Source organism: Pararge aegeria, chromosome Z (genome assembly GCF_905163445.1).
Source record: "Pararge aegeria chromosome Z, ilParAegt1.1, whole genome shotgun sequence".
In the NCBI taxonomy this organism is placed as follows: domain Eukaryota; kingdom Metazoa; phylum Arthropoda; class Insecta; order Lepidoptera; family Nymphalidae; genus Pararge; species Pararge aegeria.
Window position 1 is genome coordinate 8,938,089 of NC_053208.1, and position 21,884 is coordinate 8,959,972.

Genomic DNA, 21,884 nt, shown 5'->3' on the forward strand with positions numbered 1-21,884 from the left:
CTAACAGAAATCAGATACGGCCAGAACATCTCCTGTGACTCCTGTAACTTTAATAGGCACGCGTCACGTAGCGTAGGTACTATGTGCGTGTCGGTCTTTTATCTTCATTGGTAGTCATATGTAAACACCTAAACTATTCTGAAGTAGTTTGTATGGAAAATAATATTATTATATTTATATTTAATTATAATATTATATTTTTTTTTTTTTTTTTTAATTTTAAGAATCATTTTTATTAATACATACATATAAAAACTAAATAAAATCTAAAACGTCCTCGAAACCACCGCAGCGAGGCACAGTTCCTAAGAAGCTGGCAGCATTGCCCCTTTGGATGGCCAAACTAATTCGTTGGCCAAGGTAACTGCCCGCTCTAGGATCACCGGTAGACTCGATAACCCTTTTCGATAATTCTTTGAAAAGGGCTCTTGCCTCCGGACCCCACGGCCCCAATGTCTCTACTCCAAAAGGCACAAAAATGAAGCTGCTATCCAGGTTTTCATATTTACGCCTCTTGGCCTGCTCGGCACTGGAAGCAGCCGCACCTACCATTGACGAAGTGGCCTGGATGTGTGATGCAGCTAGGGTATCAACACATGTTGCATCCCACAGAAGTGACCTTCCAAGCCTCCAAGGTATGAGCGTCATACCATCAGGTCTCTTGCCATCGCTCCGCGCCAAACCAATAGGTTCTAATACAGCTGGTACGTGAGCGGTAGCTAGAGAACGTCGGATGATGTCGTTGATGGTGCTATGGCGAGGGAAGCAACCAGCGCTTCTTGAACAGGAGAGTCCATGGTGACCGTAGGTGTCAACGCTGTCACCGCAGTGGCATCGATGAGGCTGAATTATAGAGGCGCCAAGCCTAAGACCAATCACCACCGATAGAGTGGTGTGGTCTAACATAGTGCCCAGGTTAGCTGAAGGGAGAGCATGTAGCCAGTAGCCGGACTCCTTAGCAGAGAGAGCGAGAAGACGAGCACGGTCTCTTTTAGATGGCAATTGGTCTAAAAGTGTGTCAAAAGTTTTTTTGCAAATAATGTCGTCCCACTGTCTCTGTGAAGAAAAAGAAACCGGCAAAATACTGGGACTAAGAGCAGACCAACTATTTCTTGCCTCTGCCAAGTATGACACTTCTATGGAACCTAAAGAATTGGATATAATTTTTTGAAAAAGAGTGTGTGTACTGTACACAGAGGAAAGAAAAACTGGCAGCGAAACACTTGAAATTTTGCGAATTCCAAGACCGCCATACCCTATCGGAAGTGAGGCCTGGGTCCGTGCCTGATTACTTATGGGACAATTTAAAATATTAACAAGAATATCTTTTATAAAAGTATCCAATTTTTCCATTAAAAAATTAAATTTCCAAAGAAGTGAGCATCTAAGAAAATACGTAAATCTTGGAACAAATAAACAAAAGCGAATAATGGTTAGAGCCATATGTGGATTAATTTCGATAAGACGATCGGAAGTGTTGCTAAATTGGGAAATTAAATCGTCAATAAACTGTGGGACTGACGTTTCCAGTATAGGTGCCCCTAGGAGACGAAGTGATTTATCATTTAAAACTTTGATGCCGGGAGCCAAGTTATTAAATTGTTCTAAAATGTGCTGTTTCGATTCATCCGAAAATGAATTTGGAATAAATATTTCACATTTATCAAAGTTAAGCTGTAAGCCAATCAGTTCAAATTTTGATATGATACTCTTAAGATCGTCCAAAACTGTGTTCACTTTGCCACCTAAGGTCCCATCATCTAAATACCAGATATTAAATTTTGAACTTATAGTTGAAATTATAGGATGTATGCTGCTGCTTCACACCCCCCTTAACTCCGAAACCTAACTGTATTGGGTCAAAAGTTGATGAAATAGAAGGTAGAATTTTTTTACAGCAAATTTTGGAAACGATGCGACGGATTGTTGAACCTACTGCTATGGGACGGATACCACCATCTTTTTTACTTAAGGCACATAAATTTGCGGCATAAAGTGTATAGGTATAATATATGTTATTAAATGCTTCTTTCAATTTAATATTTTCACGGGATGATTTCCTATAAAATATACTTATGCATTCTTCAATATTATTTCGTAATTCTATTATACGTTGTATATAAATGGCACGTGTAAAGATGCCAAATGAATCCATCGACTACTTTTTGACATACGGAAGCTGAATTTTTATACATATTATTACGTATAGATAGAGCGGCAATCAACTGCAAAATGATTTTAACCGAAAGTTCGTTGCTTTCGGTTACAATGTCCACGTACGAAATATAGCGAAGTGCAGTCGCAATATTAGTACCGACTACAGTTGTTATGTGCTGTCGTCACAAAATGTAAAATTATTTTGTGGCATTAATAATGTTTAAACATACACTCTATTTTAATACAAGCTATGCTTTTCTATTCGGAAGATAGCACAATTGGTTTATGGCAATTGAAAAGAAAACACATTAAATAAAAATCTATATATATTTAAAATCTTAATAGCTGATACATTATGAAGTAAATGTAGTTATTTACAAAAAAATCTTGGAGTTAAGACAGTAGTACCATTATACATATCTACGCAACAAAATGTAAGCGAATAAGACAACGTTCATTCAAAAAAAATATTTCCATGTACTGGGAAACCAAACTCAATAATAACTTATTAATACAATCATTTGACATTACTAAATTCGAAGAGTGAGTTAGGCGTACTTTATACATAATATCGACATAAATCGGTACACTTGCGTATGATCAACCTGCTTGTACATACGTATGTTATTATGGTAGGTTATAAATGAATAGTAAACTGAATGGAAGTAATCAACTATCGACTTTTGCTGATCGGTTTTGGATCGTAGATACATTGCTTGCACGCCCAAAATACAATCCAAAAACTTAAAATCGTAGAGGAGGTACAATAAGTACCACTTGTAAACATTAAGACATGGATAGCACGATATATTTTATTTCGATTTTATCTGATTGAAGATTTTAGATAGAATCGCTAATAGATTTATAATTAACATCGTAAAAATTTAATCGGTTAAAAGTTTAGAGCAAACTTCCTATGGTTAATTACCGCCGCTTTTGGTTTTTTGACTATGTGGAAATCTTGGACGTTATCGTGCCAAAGTGATGAAGATTCCACGATTAAAGCCCGAAGCTCAGATATATAGATCAACATAAGCTGGACTTAAGTCATACTTATTTATCAAGTAATATTTTCGGATCAGTGTTGTAATTGCACAATAATAATGGATAAAATGGGATGACAAAAGGTTTGTATACAGCACCCCTTACAAACTAAAGATATTTGATTTAAAGTGCCACGACCAAAATAAACTCTATTAGAGAACAACAATTTGCACAATAAAAAGAGTAAAATATTAGTAAAATATTTTGTTTAAAACATAACAGAAAAGTTTCGAATCTATTCCACACCTAACCTAAAAACCTAAAAATTCTTTATTTAAATAATTAATTAATCAAGTTTTTTTTCTTTAAATATCAATCACATTAAAATAGATTTAAAATAAAATACTAACTTAAATTTTGTAATAAAAAAAACATAAGAAATGGCAACTAAGTAGTGAGGGAGATAATTCTGTAAAACAATTTTGAATTGTGATAATCATCACTGCAGATGGAGAAGATCCTGACCACAATGTACGTGTTAACCTTTAAGATTTAAGCTCGGTTCTCCTACAAGTACGCACATTCACCGGGAAGAAAACATTTAATTCAATGAGAGTAGCTAGCACCAAAAACATAGCGTACATCGCCAAGCACGCCCTTCCTACAGCTGCATCTAGCTTGAACTTGTTAAACCAGAAGGTAAGGTACAGCAACAGAAGAGTCGAAAGCAGCGATATAGCGGAATATTCCAGGCCCATTGAGTTTATCTTCACCTACAAAGAACAAAATATTACACACTAGTATATAGAAACATTACATGCAAAGCAATGCAATACACGGCACATCTAATTATGAAAATCTCTTAAATACCTGTTTATAATACTTACCTTTGCATAAATATATTGACATCAGCTTTTAATATAAATGTATCAACAAACGAGAATAATAAGTATTAGTAGGTATATTACAAGCATTGTATACTAATATAAATATTGTGAAAGATTATTCATAGCTAAACTTTGGGCCCAAATCGCACAGCAAGACAATATCACAAAATACATTCGCATTGTATGGTAAATGAGAAATCGCTTTAAAATTAAAGACTATAATAGTGATCTAACCCAATAGTTGCCAGGTTCTGCTGGAGTTAGTGAAGCTTTGATAAGCCAGGGCAATCCTAAACAGAGAAGAATGTCAAAAGTATTCGATCCAATTGAGTTGCTTATACCCATTGATCCGTGTCCTGTAAAATACCAATTTTTATAACAATTATAACATACCATCTCAGTGAATATTTTAGATAATAAATATAAAACAGTTTCGTACCTTGTTTGGCAACAATTACACTAGAAACAGCCTCAGGAACTGAAGTTCCAGCAGCTAGGAATGTAATCCCCATAACTGAATCTGGTATCATCAGAGTATCACCTGAACATGATCAAAGTTAAAGAAGGTAATCGTTTTCAACGAAAATCAAAGATTTTAAATATTTTATAGAAATCATAACCAATACATCTTACCTATAATAGTAATCATCCACGCGACAATGTAAGACAATGATCCGATCCAAACAATACACATTATAAAAGTCAATGGAAACCAATTTTTAAATCGAGGTTTCTCACAATCGGGAATCGTAAAGAGAAATACGAGGTGAATTGGCCAGGTTATTATCCACGTTATCTGCAAAATATTTTCATTATATATGTATCTGAGTGAGAGCAATATTCTAAATGGTTTATTCAAACAAACAGTTCTCTCCAGTTTGAATTTAGTGATCATTATAATGTGAAAATATTTTAAATCATTTCTACCTTTGTAAGTTTACTCCTTCCGGTAGGCCATTTCCACAATGAATGTTCATACTTGTCTAATGTTTCCTTGTTTCCTTCTTCTAAATTTCCTTCATTGACCTCTTGGGTCTCTTCTTGGCATGCGATTTCCATTGTACTGATCTTAGGTTCAGCTTGTGCATTTATATTTTCATCATCATTCTTATGTTTTTCAACCCGAAGAGAGGTATCTACTACTGCTTTCTTTTCATTTGCATCTGTGTAGAGAGATATACTTTTGACATTACCATTGTGTTGGTGATGATCTACTGTCAACTCAGTCTTAATCGTTGACGATGACTTAGCATCTTTATTTTCTGCAATTAAATGTTTAAGGAAAAATAAACCAATAAATGAATATGACAATTTGAAACAATAACTAAAACATTACAAACCATTGTCAATGGGCAAAGCACTTTCTTGTTTTTCGCTGTCCTTTTTTATCATGTCGGAAACACACTGCCAACTTCCTGTCATAAAAAATTCCATGTTTAAAATAAATTCAAAATTCAACGACCAATGGAAATAAACGAAAATAATCTTACCCTTAGCAAAGTTTTGAATAGATTTGTCATAATACATGATACAAATGTAAACTCCGTATAATAAGACCAAGAAGAAAGCTTCATACCACTGCACGTACTCATCATGCATGATACAGATAAGGATGGAGACAGTAATTCCGTAAGCGAGACAATCTCTCGTTAAAGGCCACCAATCTAAAGGCACGACCTAGAACAAGAACGTTTTAAGGTAAATTGTGAGAGCTACATTTAAACTTATTTTAATAATATTATTAAATTATACGTTAATATACCATTCCGGCTCCTATACCACAACATGCAGCAACAGCTAAGATATTGAAGACAGCCGAACCGACGATGGTGCCAACACCAATATCCCCTTCAGTAATGAAAGTGCCGATAACGTTAACAAATAGTTCTGGTGCCGACGTAGCTGCTGCCATGAACGTAGCACCAGCTACGTCATTTGTCATATTCAGTGCTGTAACAAGTTTTTTTTAAATTGAATAATATGATAATAACAATTTGTTAAATTTTTGTACCTAACGTAGTTCGTATAGCAAGAAAATTTTACAATTCTATCACAATTCTATTACACAGCATCGCACGGAAAATTTTCCTTGATTTATTTATTTACCAATAGTAATTATATATTACAATAAATATAATATTTTGTATCCTTAACTTACCCGTACATATCCTATCGACTGCAGGAACAAAAAACTTATCGCAGACGACGGCAAGAGCCAGAAAGAGGTAGATAGAAATAAATGCGTGCAAGACAATAGCTCCATGCTGTCTTTGCAGCTCAGTAAACAGCCCTGGTGGAAAGTCGTCGATCGCCGGTGGTGTACAGTTGCGAATGTAACCTTCTGAAACAATGAAAATATATTAACATAATTAAATAATACGACCGAGTAGAGATTTTCAGCACTACTATTATAAATTACATGCAGCACAGTGCAATAAATTGACGTGTGTTTTTCCATAGAGATGTATATCACGAGAAATAGATATATCGCAATTGTTACAACTCTTCATTCCAAAATGAAGTGAATGAATAAATAGCGGAACTACATTTGATGCAATTTTAGGAAAAGGATACTTTTTATCCCGAACAAACTAAGGAAAAACAGTTAAGAAACATATTGTTAATGCAGATTTTAATTATTTGTTTTCATGGCAGATAAAATAAAGATATAGTTTATTATAGTTTAGTGATATTTTGAGGAAAAATTAAATGATCTGTTACTATAACAATGTATTTAATCTCTAGTAGATAATAATTAGTGATAAATCATACATTATCTACTTGAGTAATCATTATATTGTGCGCTTTTAGGGGTCTTAGTGTTAAGGAGTATTAAATGATTATGCAAAGAATTCTTTAATAGCAATGACTTTTGAATGCACGTTATTCAAGGTCTGCAAACAAACAGCTAAAACACGGCTTGCACACTACAGAAGGATTTGAGATAACAATTCCAATGCGATAGGATCATTTCTTTTATTAATAAGATCATCGCAACTCTGTCGTAGTTCTTTTGGCCTGTATCAATACTATTAATGCTGTATATAGGAAGCGCTTTATGTATATATAATACTATACTTATATTATAAAGAGGAAAGACGATATGTTTTGTATTTTTTTAGTTAAGGGATAAACTCGAAGTTCTAAATTAAAAATGAGGTTAATCACATAAAAACAATCAACCATTTACAATCTATTGCAAGACCATTCCACGGCAAATGATTTTTATATTTTAATATGTAAGAAGATAATTCCCAGCTAGAATTTAATGTACTTATATTGGAAAAGCGTGATAGCCCTAGATGTTATTAAGTAATACATCACACGCACGGTATCGTGCGTGAGCGTCTACCGTTACACAACGCTGATTACCATATATCTTGTATTAGAAAAAGTTGGCTTCTCACTCAGGAACAGAAAAATCGTAGGTGCGCTAATCATGCAATCGCTTACTTTTACTGACATCTCACGATAACAATTATTGTTTGCGATTGGCCGACAAGCAATACGCGGAATAGCACAATGGAGTACGAAGCATATTTACAGCTAGTAGGATATTTACATATAGGTGTATACTTAGTTATCTTTTTAAAGTGGGAAAATTCAAATTATATTCCTTTATTCATTACTTTGTGCTTTTGGATACTTATAGGCGTATCATAGTTCGCCAAGTATTTTTTGTTGCCAAGAGGAATGCTATGAATATATATGGCAGTGCTTTCACTTTAAATAAGCGACAATATGGCGATAAATAGTTACAGCAACCGGCTACTCCAGGGTTTGCTGGTCATGCCAATTGCGGCAAGTTCTTTGAAATCCATTTAAACATTTCTTCACACAGTAATATTTAACAGTGGGCGCATGGCTATCGTAGATGACAGCAACAAAACGTCGGCGGTGCGGCTGCACTTACACATTACTCATACACTGAATCTGTTCCACAAGGACCAATTAAAATACGACTTAAAAAAACCTGTCTCGCGAAGTAATAGATCAGTATAATTTCACTTATTTTCATCCAGAATTTCATCATATCCTCTGGCATTTCAGGGACGGTTTCATCTAATCCTTGTAATTTATGATATTATAAAAAAGTTAAAATTTTAATGCAAAAATTATAGCTCTCTATTAACAGAACGAATAGACCTGTAGCTATTCATATAGACATACGTTTAATAAATCACAACAATTATTATAATTATTAGTTTCTTGTATTCATTAACCAGTGTAGGAAGTAAGGAATCGGTGTTACATATTTGACAATGAATTAATGTCCATTGCTGGTTAAAGGTATCTTGAAGAGAGATCCAACTCCGACGGTATAATCCCGATTGCGTCCAGCAACTCGCTGCCACTCGTTTCTCACGGCGATAAAGAATACACCTACAATTTTTCTATTCATCTAGCGACGCTGCGTTACCGGTGCGGGTACGCCACTTGAGCACCCTTGTACCTGGGTGAAGAATCCATGTTCTCCAAGCCTCGTCCTGTATCTCGTGATAGCTTTTAGTTCGTCTTATTGACCTTTGTTGGTAGCTCAGGTTCGTATAAAGATCTCCTCATTCCTGATTTGTTCACGTAGTGGCTTTAAGACTTCTTATGAGGTCCATAAATAGTTAGCGACCGACCACATTGCACTGTTCGAATAAAAAACGTATTCAACGTATTCGTGAATTTACCTAATACTTCATTAGACGTACCAATTATTTATGGTCATAAGAAAATCAATATCACCTAAATCATCAATTCAATAGAATCAGCTGACCTCCATAAATTACAGAGTCAATTAATTTAGCCTCTTATGTCTCGGCTACCTATAACCATTGAGTAATTTTAGGCAATGCCTTTTGGGCCGCGTGTAATCAGTTTTGAAGAGAGAAAAGGGACGCTGGAACTAAAAAACGTAGCCGTACAAAGTAGTTCCGTGAAGTTTCAGCGAGTTAAGAAGTAACTGAAAAAAATCTTATTAATTCTTTAGAGAAGTGCATTTAATATTATGTTTACCTATTAATAAGACACAAGCATTGGCATAACGTTAAAATACTTACATGCAACAAACTGTGCTTAACTATTGTGACATTATTCCTTTAATATTTCTTAACATAATGACCAATAAAAGTTTTAAACATAAAAGAGCTACGAGTTTTAAATTTTCTAGAAGTAGTAGTGGAGCTTTTTGTGACAAGCTCGTCCGGGGAAGTTCTACCACCATGCTTATTCCTGCCGCTAAGCAGCATAGATTCAATGCTGTGTTCTGGTCTAAAGGGCGTGGTTGCCGGTGAACAGGCACGTTAGGCTTAGCACCATTATACGCCTCAGGTTGATTATAGGACGTAATCCTTGCATGCCCTGCAAAGTGGTGCTCGGTTTATGGGCGACAGTTCTCTAGGCTCGATCAATTATAACTTTATTTTCTTGGTGAATTATTACTATTTTCTTGGTCACCCATAACAGTGAGTTAGAACAAGCGACCGGTTCACGCTGCAGTTTACCGATTCCGTTTCTCAATTTTTTTATCCACCCACATAGTGTAAAATCAAAATTTGTTCTTACTTTAAAACTATGTAACTACGCATAAGTATATGTGTGATTGTCGATAGTACAAGTTATAAGTATAGTATCATTTATTTGAATAAGTGTGAATAATGTGCTTGCGTTCGGAAGCAGCACGTCTATATAAGGTAAAAAATATGTTACGTTTATATTTGCGTAGGTGATAAGGTTAAGTTTTAGTTATTGTATTTTTATTTACTCATTATTCAAAAAGGTGTGTTAGCCTGAACAACAAAAAATATTAGTTTACTATAATATCTATAGTAACTTATAATATCTATTGTTTAACTATTGTTACATTTTATTGACAAAATAAAGAAATTGTCAAACAATTATAACTTTAAAACAAAAAAAAAGTAGTCATTAGTATTCTTACTACTGTCACAAAAATAATTAAAAATTAGTCATGTTTTTTATTTATTAAAATGATAATTATCGACCAACTAGGCATTTACTAGATTAACGAGGCAGTTACTCGACCAACGAGGCAGTTACTGGGCCAACGAGGCAGTTACTGGACAAACGAGGCAGTTACTCGATCAACTAGGCAGTTACTGGGCCAACGAGGTGGTGGGTATAATATATATCACATTGTGAAACGACTTTTATAATAGCAACCGGCTAAGTGTTTTGTGGTTGTAGATGGGCTAGAGTTTTTTTTCTTGCAAGGTTGCAATCGTAAACATTGTAGCTTTAGTTTTAAGTTATAAATTACATCAGTATCATAATTTTAAGTTTATCTTGCTTTAGCAATTCAAATTGTGTATCAAAAATTTGAATCATATCTCGATACATTGTAACAAATAGGTAATAGACAGCTACTTCCGTAAAATAACTTGAAGATAAGTACTGTCTAGGTTACCTACTTGCCTTCACATCGATAATAAGTCTATTGCGATGGTTATTGTCTATGTTATCTAAAGTACTTAGGCTTAACATGGACGGAACGACCTTGGTTATTATACTCTAAGTGCATTTTTGTTCATCGATGATTGCAATGCTTGTTGTCAGGGACCTATGCTTAAGGTTGCCAACCGTAAGTTTAAAGTGTAATAAAGTATTGTAGGCAATTTCGGTCAAAAATCAATATGTCATAGTTTATATGAACTATCTTCTATATATATATATAATAGAAAGTGTGTGGGTATGTTCCGTATAGCCTCCGAAACGGCTGGACCGATTTCAATGAAACTTTCAGAGAATCTCCGCATTGATCTGGCGAGTAATCCTGTAAAGTTTTGTGACGATCGGAGCTCTCCTATTTTTGAATTGTCAAATACAGCTTTTATTTACTATGATGATATTCTATTGTTGGGTGTACATGGGTGTAGATAATGATCTTCACCCGTTTGAGAAGAGAATACAAGAGAATGAATACGGAGAGAAATAAATGATTTTATATATTATGAGACTTAAATTGAAATTTAATTATGTAAGTTTATTGTTTAAATAAATAAATCAAAATCTAGCCCGGCGAAGCGGGCTGGGTATGCTAGTTAGATATAACAATGACGTAATATAAACTGTGACAAACTCATAAATGTTATATTATTTACAGATTTTTCTTTTTTTTCTATAATTATATGAGTAGGTACCTACATAAACAAACTGGCGATATTTGAAAATAGCATCTTAAATATTATAGTGAGCACTGACTTGGTTAATTATATTATTGTTTCTATTATGTACATTTTTACATGGCACTGCACTGCACATGCATAGGACTAAAAAAATATATGAATTTATGTGTCTTACCTGGTAAACGTGAATTTTTCGAACATTAATATTATCGCACTCACTCGCGGGTATTCCAAATTCGTTATCACACAGATATATGTCCCATTTAGTCAATTTAAAGTAGATATGAGTCTAATCAAATATTACACTCATATCACTGCAGTCAGTATGGCTTTACTAAATGTCGTAGCACAAAGGATGCGGGTGCTAAACTGTTAAAACATGTTTACGCTGACTGGGAACATTCATTTAATGCTATTAGTATCTTTTGTGATCTATCCAAAGCATTCGATTGAGTTGAACATAAAAGCTTATAACTTAAACTAAGCCATTATGGCATCAATAACTTTGCTCTTAATTTGATTGCCTCTTACCTCAGTGATAGAACCCAAATGTCTTACAGGGCTAAATTTTGAGTCCTTTTCTATATTTAGTGTATAAAAATGTTCTACCACACATTGTCACTTGTCAGTATCACTCATTTTTAAGACGGATGGAAGTAAAGACAACTCCTACGATGTAAGCCGAGCTGTGTCGCGTGTATCTCACTGGTTTACTGTCAATAACTTAATTTTAGGTGCTAAAAAAACTAAGCGTGTGGAACTTATCTAACCAAATGTAAGGAATATTCATAAAGTATAATAATCAACAAAGAATCGATAAAAAAGGAGAAGGCCACAGTTTTTCTAGGAGTGACCATAGATTTTAATCTTCAGTGGGCTATATAGAGACATAAGCGGGTAAACTTACAGACGTTGAAACTACTAGGCTTGTCTATTTTGCGTACCTTCATAGTGTTATGTCCTACGGGATCTTGCTATGAGGTAAAGCAGCTGATAAAGATACTATATTTATATTGAAAAAAAGAGCTTTTCGATTAATAAATGCAACTAAGATCTCGCGAATATCTCCGTGAAAAATTTAAAGAAATAGGTACACTTACAGTAGCTACGCAATACATTCATAACAATTTAATCTTTGTAAAACAAAATATTAATCAGTGAATATAAACAATCGAGTTACGAGAAACGGACATAAATTAGTAATATCAGCATATCGTCTTAGAAAAGTGCAGACAACCTTTGTGTAATTAATGAATTTTTAGAATTTATTTGGACTAAATATTTAATTAAATAATAACACAGCATATATAATTTTGCGGACATATCTCTACATAGGTTATAGTGATCAGACTTAAAAGCCATAGCTAAAGAAAAAAATAATGTATGCATATATTATATAAAATTATTTAATTACATAAATATAGGTACATATATTATATACAAATATACAAAATAAATACTGATTAACCAAAATAAATAAATAAATATGTCGCTATGAAATTATTTGGACTAAAAGATTTGGTGTGTTATTGCCACACAACGTATAGATTAATATGTGCAGCAGCTTAATCAAATTGTATTGAAAGTTTAAAAATGCTTGACGATATGGATCTTTAACGGCGATATAATGAAAAAGCATTCTCGTTTAAGATTTTAACTAAAGAACTAAGAAAGTTGGCTTTTTGCCACCATTCCACGTGGGCATGACCCAAGTGGAATGACCGATGTTACAGTTATCAGTTAAGTTATAAGCCTCAGTATAATATTAAAATAAAAAAAAAAACTAAATAAAAAAGTTTGCTTGACTAGTTAGTAATTTTTTTGTTTTTATACCCGGTCACGTTTAGTAAGTACATCTCTGAAAGAACAGACAAATATTATTTACTTACGCCAACAAAAGCCTATTTCGATCCATGAATATTATTACACAATCGCCACTGGTCCTGATCTGCTCTCGTATTGAGTAGATAACTTTCACTCCTCGCGAATTCGCAACATTTGCATTGGTTACTTTTCAAATATAGTTGCTAATTGGTCTTCGTATAAAACGCTCCGATAGAATTAAGACGCGTAGCCGGTTTGTCTCCGTACAAATATTGCGACAAATGTACAACGATATTTGGCAACCTATCAGTTATTAACTAAGTATGCAATAAAGCAGCTGATGGCGTTTACAGCACATTTAAAAACAATAATTATCACAATCACCTCACCACAAAAGAAATGAATAAGTATATAAATGTATTAAATGAAAAAAAATCCCAAGCAAGTATATTCGTACAAAGATTAGTTTGCGATTGAATTATTAACACGTGTTGAATTTATAATATAGTTCCACTTGCACGAACCCACTAAATATTGTGATAATTTAGCAATCTCAGAATATATTAAAAATAAACCGTATTAAAAAAATTAAAGCGAACCTGATTTAGCGTTTTCGCACAAGTGGCCCCTAATAAAGTGGTATAATTGAATATAGCGAATGATGTACGTACTGCTAAACGAAGGCATCGTTGATGAGAAACAAACAATGCGACTTCCTTTCTAAAAACGGTCCGACAAATAGCAAAGTCAACAAGTACAAATTGTCTCAAATGGCCCCTGCGTCAACTTGCCTAACCGGATTAACCGATTTTAGAGAATAACCTCTTATGAATAAATATACAAGTATGCTACGGACGAAGTTCACAAGGTTGGCAAAGTCAACTGTGCTCGGGCAGATAACATAATGATGTTAATACCCACCAAGCGCTCTGCGCTCGTAGTTTTATTGTTATGCATGTATTAAATTAAAAATAGTTTCATCTTCGTTTTTCAGAACATACTATACCCCCCTTGTATTAAACGTAAGCTTATAGAAAAGTCCTGTTATAGTATAAAGGACTACGTAATAGATAAAAAAAGCTTGGGTGTGAATTATTGCTCTAACCGGGTAGCTCTTCTAATAATTTTAAATGACAATGGTGACGATGGTGATAACAAAAAATAACCCCCGGCTAAGTTTGTTGTGGGCTTCTTCTTTGACCAGGACGCGTTTGGAACCCTCGTAGCTTTAGTTTTAAGTTTACGAATATGGTTAACCCATCATCTTACTACCGTGTAATTCTCATCAAAAGTGCCACCTATTGGCCTACTTCAATAAAGATATTTTTGACTTTGACTTTTTGACATTGACCTCAGTTTCCTTTTTGACAGATTTCTTAAATTGACTATCCTGGGCGGCTTTTTTCTGTGGCATCCTGCTACTCGCGTGATGTCGTCTGTCCACATTGTTAGGAGTCAACCAACGCCGTGCTTACTAGCGGGGTCACAATTACAGCCTCACCGACTGTTGTTTCTCCCACCAATGTGCCTCACCCATTGCCACTTCAGCTATAAGTTGAGCTATGGCAGTAACTCTCGTCCTTTTACGGGTCTCATTTCTGATTTTATCACATAGAGATACATTCGCATAATCATGATGCTTAACTCTCTCACTGTCCGATAAATAACTCTGAGTCTTCTTATTCTTATGAGGCAGTATTCAGACAATGTGGGATTTCGGACCCGCAAAGATGTGATGAAGATTCCTGAACGCTGCCCATACGAGCTATATTCGACTATTTACCTCTTGGATTCTCAAAGTTGGATCTACCCTCTTTCGAGTTGGGCCTCGAATACTATACTCGTATATTAATACTCATCTCCAGTGTCAAGTGTGAGAGCGCTGGGTGGAGCGTAACATGAGTGTTAGACATAATCTTGGACTAGCAGACTAAACTCTGTCGAGGTCATTGAGCATTGTATCAAGATCTCCCAGAGCATCTGCTATTATTACTAGGTACAAATTCGGCAAACAAAAGTAGAGTATTATACTCGCAGTAGTTATTGAAGCTTAGCTTGTTTACATCCAGAAACTTCAAAGATGCCTTGTAACACATCCCAGGATTCCACCTAATCAAATGCTTTCTCATTGTTCACGAACGCTATGAAAAGTGGCCGGTTATGCTCTTCGCTCTTTTGTATAACCTGTGTATGGATGTGGTTTATGGCATTGAAGCCCTTTCGGTATCCAGCTTGCTCGTCAAATTTAATAGCGAGACGATTTGTACTAACTGTCGAGAACAACTTATAGAAATGGCTCAGCAGCCAGTAGTTCCAGACAGTAGTTCTTCAGCATGCTCACCTTCTTAGAGGAACAGAGCCACCACGCTCCGATACCATGCCTTTGGCGTTGTGCCTTGGGGAATGAAAGAATTTAAAAATCGCAAGAGCAATTTAAATTTTGGTTCTCAACTGGCCTTTCGGAAATATTCTGTGATTCCTTCATAACCTTGCACCTTGCTCTTTTTAAGTTGTTTACGAGTCATATTTATCTCATACACGATGACATCCTCGATACATTCTATATAGGGTTGGCTTAGATTGGCTCTTTCGCTTAATTTTCTGCTTAGACTACCTAGGCGTCTGTAACCTAGTATGTGAATATCCGTAGAATTTTACAATTAATTCAAGACAAGTTTAGGGTAACCTAGACTACCACGATACCGCAACACATTAATTCATATTATTAGATCTAAATAGAACTTAAGTGTCAGTTTGTTATATCAAAATAACACATTACTAAATCCATACGAAAGTAAGGAACGACAGTGAAAAGTAGGTATGAAGAACGGTATAATCTTAACAGCCAATCTAAAACTAGTTAATCCAAAGAGTACACATTATCCAGTTAGATACTGTGACGTAGGTACGAGTCTGTACAGATCGCGTGCTAGTTCAAATTTACCTGTTAATAGGTAAAGTATCCCATAATTTTTTTGACATGATTATCTCATAGTGTCGAATGGTGCGTGACTCGTCTCATTGAGATACCGTCAAGTGCAGTAAGGAGGAAATTGACAAATGAAAGAAGACAGGAAGTCTGCATTAAGTCCTTCGATAGTATAATCTCTATTGGCCGCTAGTTTTCTAGAAAACGGGATCAAGGGTCTTTACGTGCTCGATAAATGGTGGGTAATGAATACTACCTACATGGCCCAGGCTAATTGGCCAGTAGTTAGGATCTTTATCAAACCCGTGGATCTTTTTGACAAGACATACACCGCTAGTATGTACTGTGTATGTAGTATGTGTGTGTACAACGATTTGTTTTAAAGTAGTTTTCAAATTAATTATCATATCAACAAAATCCTTTCAAGTTCGTTGCATAACATGAAGAAGACAAAACTAAAGAAATAAAAACTTAGCTAATACTGTACCCCATTCAACAAGAGTGGTTTTGTAGTGCTGAAAATATCATAATAAAATATCAAGATAAGTATAAATTTACATCAAAAGTTTTTTTAAAAGATGCAATTTTAATTTTCTTTAATTGCCTAAAACACAGTTTAACGTCAAAAAATGTACCGTAATATAGTCAAATATTCTAGAAACGTAACAGTTACATGCGTATTTTTTACAGAAAGCTATTGGGGCAATGGGTATTTTTATAAACAATGAGACCTTTTTCAGATACGAGATATATAGAGATACACTGTAAAGAGAGATCAAAGCATAAGAAAACTTTCCAAATCTGACTGGTAATTAGTGAGTTTAGCGCATTCTAACAAATAAACTGTCATGCCCCATATTCACCCAGTTAGGACTATCTGGGTCAATATTGCCTAAATTGGGAGATTGCTATCGAGGCGTAATTTTTTTTTTTATATCAACATAGATCCATTACTTTATATCGCAATAAAATACTAAAAAAAAATTTGTTATTATTATTTAAACTAGAAGGGATTGAGTCCTCTTTCTGTTCAACAGAAATGGACCATCCATATTAATTTATCAAGCGCAGAAGGCTGACAGCTTTGCCGGGCTCGCTTCAACTCAATTTCGTTTTTATTCCGCAAGATGGCATCCAAGCTATCTGTCAGCGCTTTGCAAACATGGTAGAAGCACTACTGGACTGTGGTAGCCGCTGCAGCACCCTGAACACATTATCCTCATATCCTTGTTTACTCTTTATTATATTCATGTTCTAACTATTAAAATGTTGTTTAAATGACTCTAAGATAGTGGCAGCCCTAGCAAATTGTCAATTGTTAGCCGGATGAGGCGCCGCTCCTGTACCTCCCCTACTTCTAACTTTAGGAACTGCCCGACGTCAGCGGCCCGTTAAACTCGGCCAAGACGTATTACAAGATCTTTTAATTAACCACTTATCAAACTGGGTCTGATGAAAAAACTTAAGAATAACTCAGCAGGAAATCTAAGAGCTATTCGCTTAGTAACTCGATCAAAACAGAATTAAGTTTATCTATTAACCAAACGCATGCGAAGCTGAGGCACCGAACCAGAAGACCTAAAATCATTATTCCAAGGTTACAAGGTGCATAAAACCCTGCATCATAAAACCAACATTAATAGTCACCCTACAAGGTGGACATGTGACAACAAACCACAGGTTTCAAATAGTTGATATTGCAGAAGCACCTGAATAAAGAGAAAGTAATAGCCTCATGTCCAAGAAGTAGATAAAGTACTTCATCGTTTCATTTTAGCATCGGAAGTAGAATTCTCTACACAATCAGTAAACTTTTTAAAACACTGCGTAACACCTGAACAAAACCTCTACAAATAATAGCACTTAATTTATGTGAAATGATAAAAGCTAAACACAAAAATTAACAGAAACAACAGACTTCATTGTAACAGTGAATATATATGTCAGGAAGATTGTTGGAAAGTATGATCGGAAAGATATAATACCATGCTGTGTGTTATGCTGATCACGTGCATACTGACATTGATGAAGGTCTAGTCTAACCTATCATAACATTCTATGAGTTAATACCGGCAGGACTAAGGACAAGATATCAGTTTCTTTCGATTGTACCTGCTAATAGAAAAAATAATGTTTGGAAAGAATATTTGTGAGTCTTTCTCATATTTGCATATCCAACCGGAAAATAAGATATCATGAATATTAACGCAATAACGAAAATAAACAATAAAATAACTCTGTTGAGTTAGAGTTTAGATTTACGATTACTAAATTCAATTAAACATGTAGGTGAACCTAAAAGACCTTTCTAGTCTACCTTGGTTTCCAAAAGAATCACACCAACATGTTTCTCATCACAAATACTAGGAGCATAATATTCTAAGAACTACATATGCACTCAAAATAAGTACACATTAAACTATAAGAAACAAAAAAATATTGATTTATTACACAATTCTAGATATATTGAAGGAACTTCAATTAAAATTAATTAATACGTCAATAAAACTATCACTCATGACCATTTAACATAACAAATTAGCCATAAAATGAGCGGTTAACATAAAATGTTAATTTTAAGAATATTCAAATCCATGACAGTACAATCAATGAAGCGAATCTAACGAGTATATTATATCGTGCCCATACGAAGCGACATACCTATTGGGCCTTAGCCGCAGTCAATTCAACGGATACACATCTAAAAATACCTATCAAGAATTGAGTCAATTAATTATTATCAACGACATCTGACTCTTTACCCGATGTTATTTAATTGAGAGTTTAGCTAACTACACTACATTAGTTTACTTTAATTTTCGTGCCTTCCAACGACCATGCGACAATACGCCAACGTTACGCCATAATCAGCATTAATTCGTGTACCAGTGACCATTGTCCACGCAGCCACACCCGTAATTTGTGAATTTATTGAGGATTGTGTCAATTTTCGGATTTTCAACAATAGAGCTCGAGACATGTATTTAAACGAATGCCATTTGGCAGTTAAATGGCTGCAGAAAAAGACTATCGCGACAGCACATACCTGTCGCATTGTAAGCCATGACGTGTCTTCACTCTTCCATACTTACGCGCCGCGAGCTGGTCTCACGGATGCCACAAGCCACTACATTCACTTTGAATTACAGGCACTCGGACCTCTGATATAATCTTCTCCCCTGCCAGTTAGCATCGCAATAGTGTGACCTAGCCATTCACAGAGAATAGGACGCACTTCCGACCTGTTTTGATGTATAACCTTGCGGGTACGCGGCGTGCACTTCACGGTCCCGGCTGGGGACGGGTACCCACAGTAAAATGTGAACGTACCTCGCTCGGAGGCATTCATCGTGGTGCCGGAGAAATCGCGCGGAGACGACCGGGAGCGTCGTCAGTGGCGTCCAAATGCCGCGGGCTGCGATAGTCGGCACATAATGGGCCGGGCGGAGATCTCGTCAAAAGAAGAATACGGGAGCCAATTATTTATTCTCATACAATACACGTACGTCGGGCGGCGCTCGGGCGCAGTGATGGAGTGACTACGAGCACGGCTCCTGCCCCAGCACACATTGTGTATGAATTGCCATTGATTGAATTGATTTTTATTATTAGACGGTTTAATTGGTGTGGCTCTATTATATTTGCAAGTACCAGTATCAATTGCTTATAAATTTAAAGCAACTCTTAAAATGAATTTTCGTAGCACGTCTACGATATATTTGTAAAAACATTTTTACAATTATCTATTTAAAATAAATAGGTCTGTGCTCTCTTCTAAGAGAGAAGTCTGTTCCAAAGTAGAAGATGGAACCCCTCAACAGCCATTTGAAATTTACTAGTAATCAGTAGATACGTGAGTTTTATGTAAATCAACAGTTTACTTTCCAGTTTACTGTTAGGTTTTCTTTGTCATTCTCATTTCTTGGTAGCATACCTAAATCCTAACTAACATTATAAATGCGAAAGTGTGTTTGTCCGTCCTCCCCTCACGCCCTAACTGAGCAACCAATCAACTTAATTATTGGCCTAGAGTTAGTTGAAAGGAGACGGAGAATACATGGCCAATATTTTATCCTAGGAAACAAACGGTTCCTAACATACTCGTATTTATAAAAAAAGCCGTTAAAAACGTTGACGAAGAATGCGCGCAACAGCTAGTCGTATATATTTTGTTCGTCGAGGAAACAGTGAATGAATAAGCTCTGTAACTAGATCTTAGCAATTGACACCGGCTGTGATTTCACTAATCTGCCGGGTTAAGAGTTCATCTACCTCCCCCCTACGCCCCTGGCGCGCGACACCAATTATGTTTAATTACTTCAGATTGGACCCTGTAGTAACGTACCTTTTGAATCATGTATCTAATAAACTGCTGTAATGCTGACAGACAGACTAAATACAGCAGATCTAAAATAATTTATTTTTTACTTTTACTTATTTGGAATAAGTAAAAATATTTTTGAAGACATTATGTGTAAATAAATGAATTACTGAGCTTTGAAAGCTTGAAATTTACTATTAAATTATATTTGACACCCTTGAGGGGTGTCAATGTCTAAATAGTTCATCATCGTCAACCCATTTATCGGCCCACTACAGGGCCCTGTTCCCCTCTGATAGTGAGATTGGTAGACTTCACACGCGGTTGAGAACATTATGGAGAACTCACAGGCATGCCGGTTTCCTCGCGATGTTTTCGTTCAACGTGTCAAGCAAGTGATATTCAAATAGCTTAAATTATAAACGCAGATTATTCCGAAAAGTCATTGGTGCTCGAACTCGGTCTCCACGAAAGGAAATCCGAAGCCTTATCCACCAGGCTATCATTGGGTTACTTTTGTCATAAGTTTATAAGGACAAGAAAATACATTATCTATACAGTTTAAGTGGAAATCATCATCATCATCATCATCTCAACCAATTGACGTCCACTGCTGGACATAGGTCTTTTGTAGGGAGTTCCACAATGCACGGTCCTGGGCCGCTTGCCTCCAACGGCTCCCAGCTACTGGCCTGATGTCATCTGTCCACCTCGTTTGGGGCCGACCTACGCTGCGTTTACCGGTGCGGGGTCGCCATTCCAGCACCTTAAGACCCCAACGTCCATCGGTTCTCCGAGCTATGTGCCCCGCCCATTGCCACTTCAGCTTCGCAACTCGCTGAGCTATGTCGGTAACTCTAGTTCTTCTACGGATCTCCTCATTTCTGATTTGATCACGTAGAGATACTCCTAACATAGCTCTCTCCATCGCCCGCTGAGTGACTCTGAGCCTTCTTATGAGGCCCATAGTTAGCGACCATGTCTCTGATCCGTAAGTCATCACTGGCAACACGCACTGTTCGAAGACTTTAGTCATCAGGCACTGGGGGATTTTGGACGAGAAGATGTCACGAAGTTTCCCGAACGCTGCCCATCCGAGTTGGATTCGGCGGTTTACCTCTTTCTCGAAATTGGACCTACCTAACTGGATCGTGTGTCCTAGGTATATATACTCGTCTACAATTTCGAGTGCAGAGCTCCCAACAATTATTGGGTGGAGCGGAACATGAGCGTTAGACATAATTTTCGTCTTGCTCATGTTCATACGAAGGCCCACCTGTTGAGAAACTCTGCTGAGGTCATTGAGCATCGCATTAAGGTCTTCCAGAGTCTCTGCCATTATGACTACATCGTCGGCAAACCGAAGTTGAGTGATGTACTCGCCGTTAATGTTGATGCCGAGCCCGTTCCAATCCAGAAGCTTAAAAACGTCCTCCAACGCAGCGGTAAACAGCTTCGGGGAGATAACATCTCCCTGTCGCACTCCTCGCTGCAGTTGGATCGGTTTCGTAGTCTGGTCCTGTATACGGACTGACATAGTGGCGTTTTTGTACAAACACTTCAAAACTTCGATGTACCGGTAGTCAATTCGGCATCTCTGCAGTGACCTTAACACAGCCCAGGTTTCCACCGAATCAAAGGCTTTCTCA

At 36.1% G+C, this 21,884-nt stretch overlaps 1 protein-coding gene across 4 annotated transcripts; it reads right to left on the minus strand.

Annotated features, from left to right (window-relative positions):
• Window positions 1-3,568: 3,568 nt before the first annotated feature.
• Window positions 3,569-19,430, minus strand: LOC120636126 (sodium/potassium/calcium exchanger 3). 4 transcript variants are annotated; one of them, XM_039907428.1, is made up of 10 exons: window positions 19,245-19,430; window positions 6,187-6,366; window positions 5,791-5,978; window positions 5,519-5,705; window positions 5,369-5,443; window positions 4,956-5,290; window positions 4,662-4,824; window positions 4,468-4,569; window positions 4,263-4,384; window positions 3,569-3,914 (listed from the first exon to the last, which is right to left on the minus strand). In XM_039907428.1, the coding sequence occupies exons 1-10, from the start codon at window positions 19,261-19,263 to the stop codon at window positions 3,687-3,689; spliced, it is 1,599 nt and encodes a 532-aa protein (XP_039763362.1). In that variant the 5' UTR covers window positions 19,264-19,430; the 3' UTR covers window positions 3,569-3,686. The 4 variants fall into 4 exon arrangements, with proteins under 4 accessions (XP_039763362.1, XP_039763363.1, XP_039763360.1 ...); XM_039907429.1 differs by having other exon boundaries at window positions 4,956-5,191; window positions 6,187-6,369; XM_039907426.1 differs by having other exon boundaries at window positions 6,187-6,369.
• Between the last annotated feature and the right edge of the window lie 2,454 nt (window positions 19,431-21,884).

Bases quoted from the DNA above. Each gene is read 5' to 3' on its own strand.
- LOC120636126 (XM_039907426.1), bottom strand. The intron at 5,291-5,368 runs GTTTGTAATGTT...ATTTAATTGCAG, and splicing joins TGCTTTGCCCATTGACAATG to AAAATAAAGATGCTAAGTCA. The intron at 4,570-4,661 runs GTAAGATGTATT...GATCATGTTCAG, and splicing joins GTGGATGATTACTATTATAG to GTGATACTCTGATGATACCA.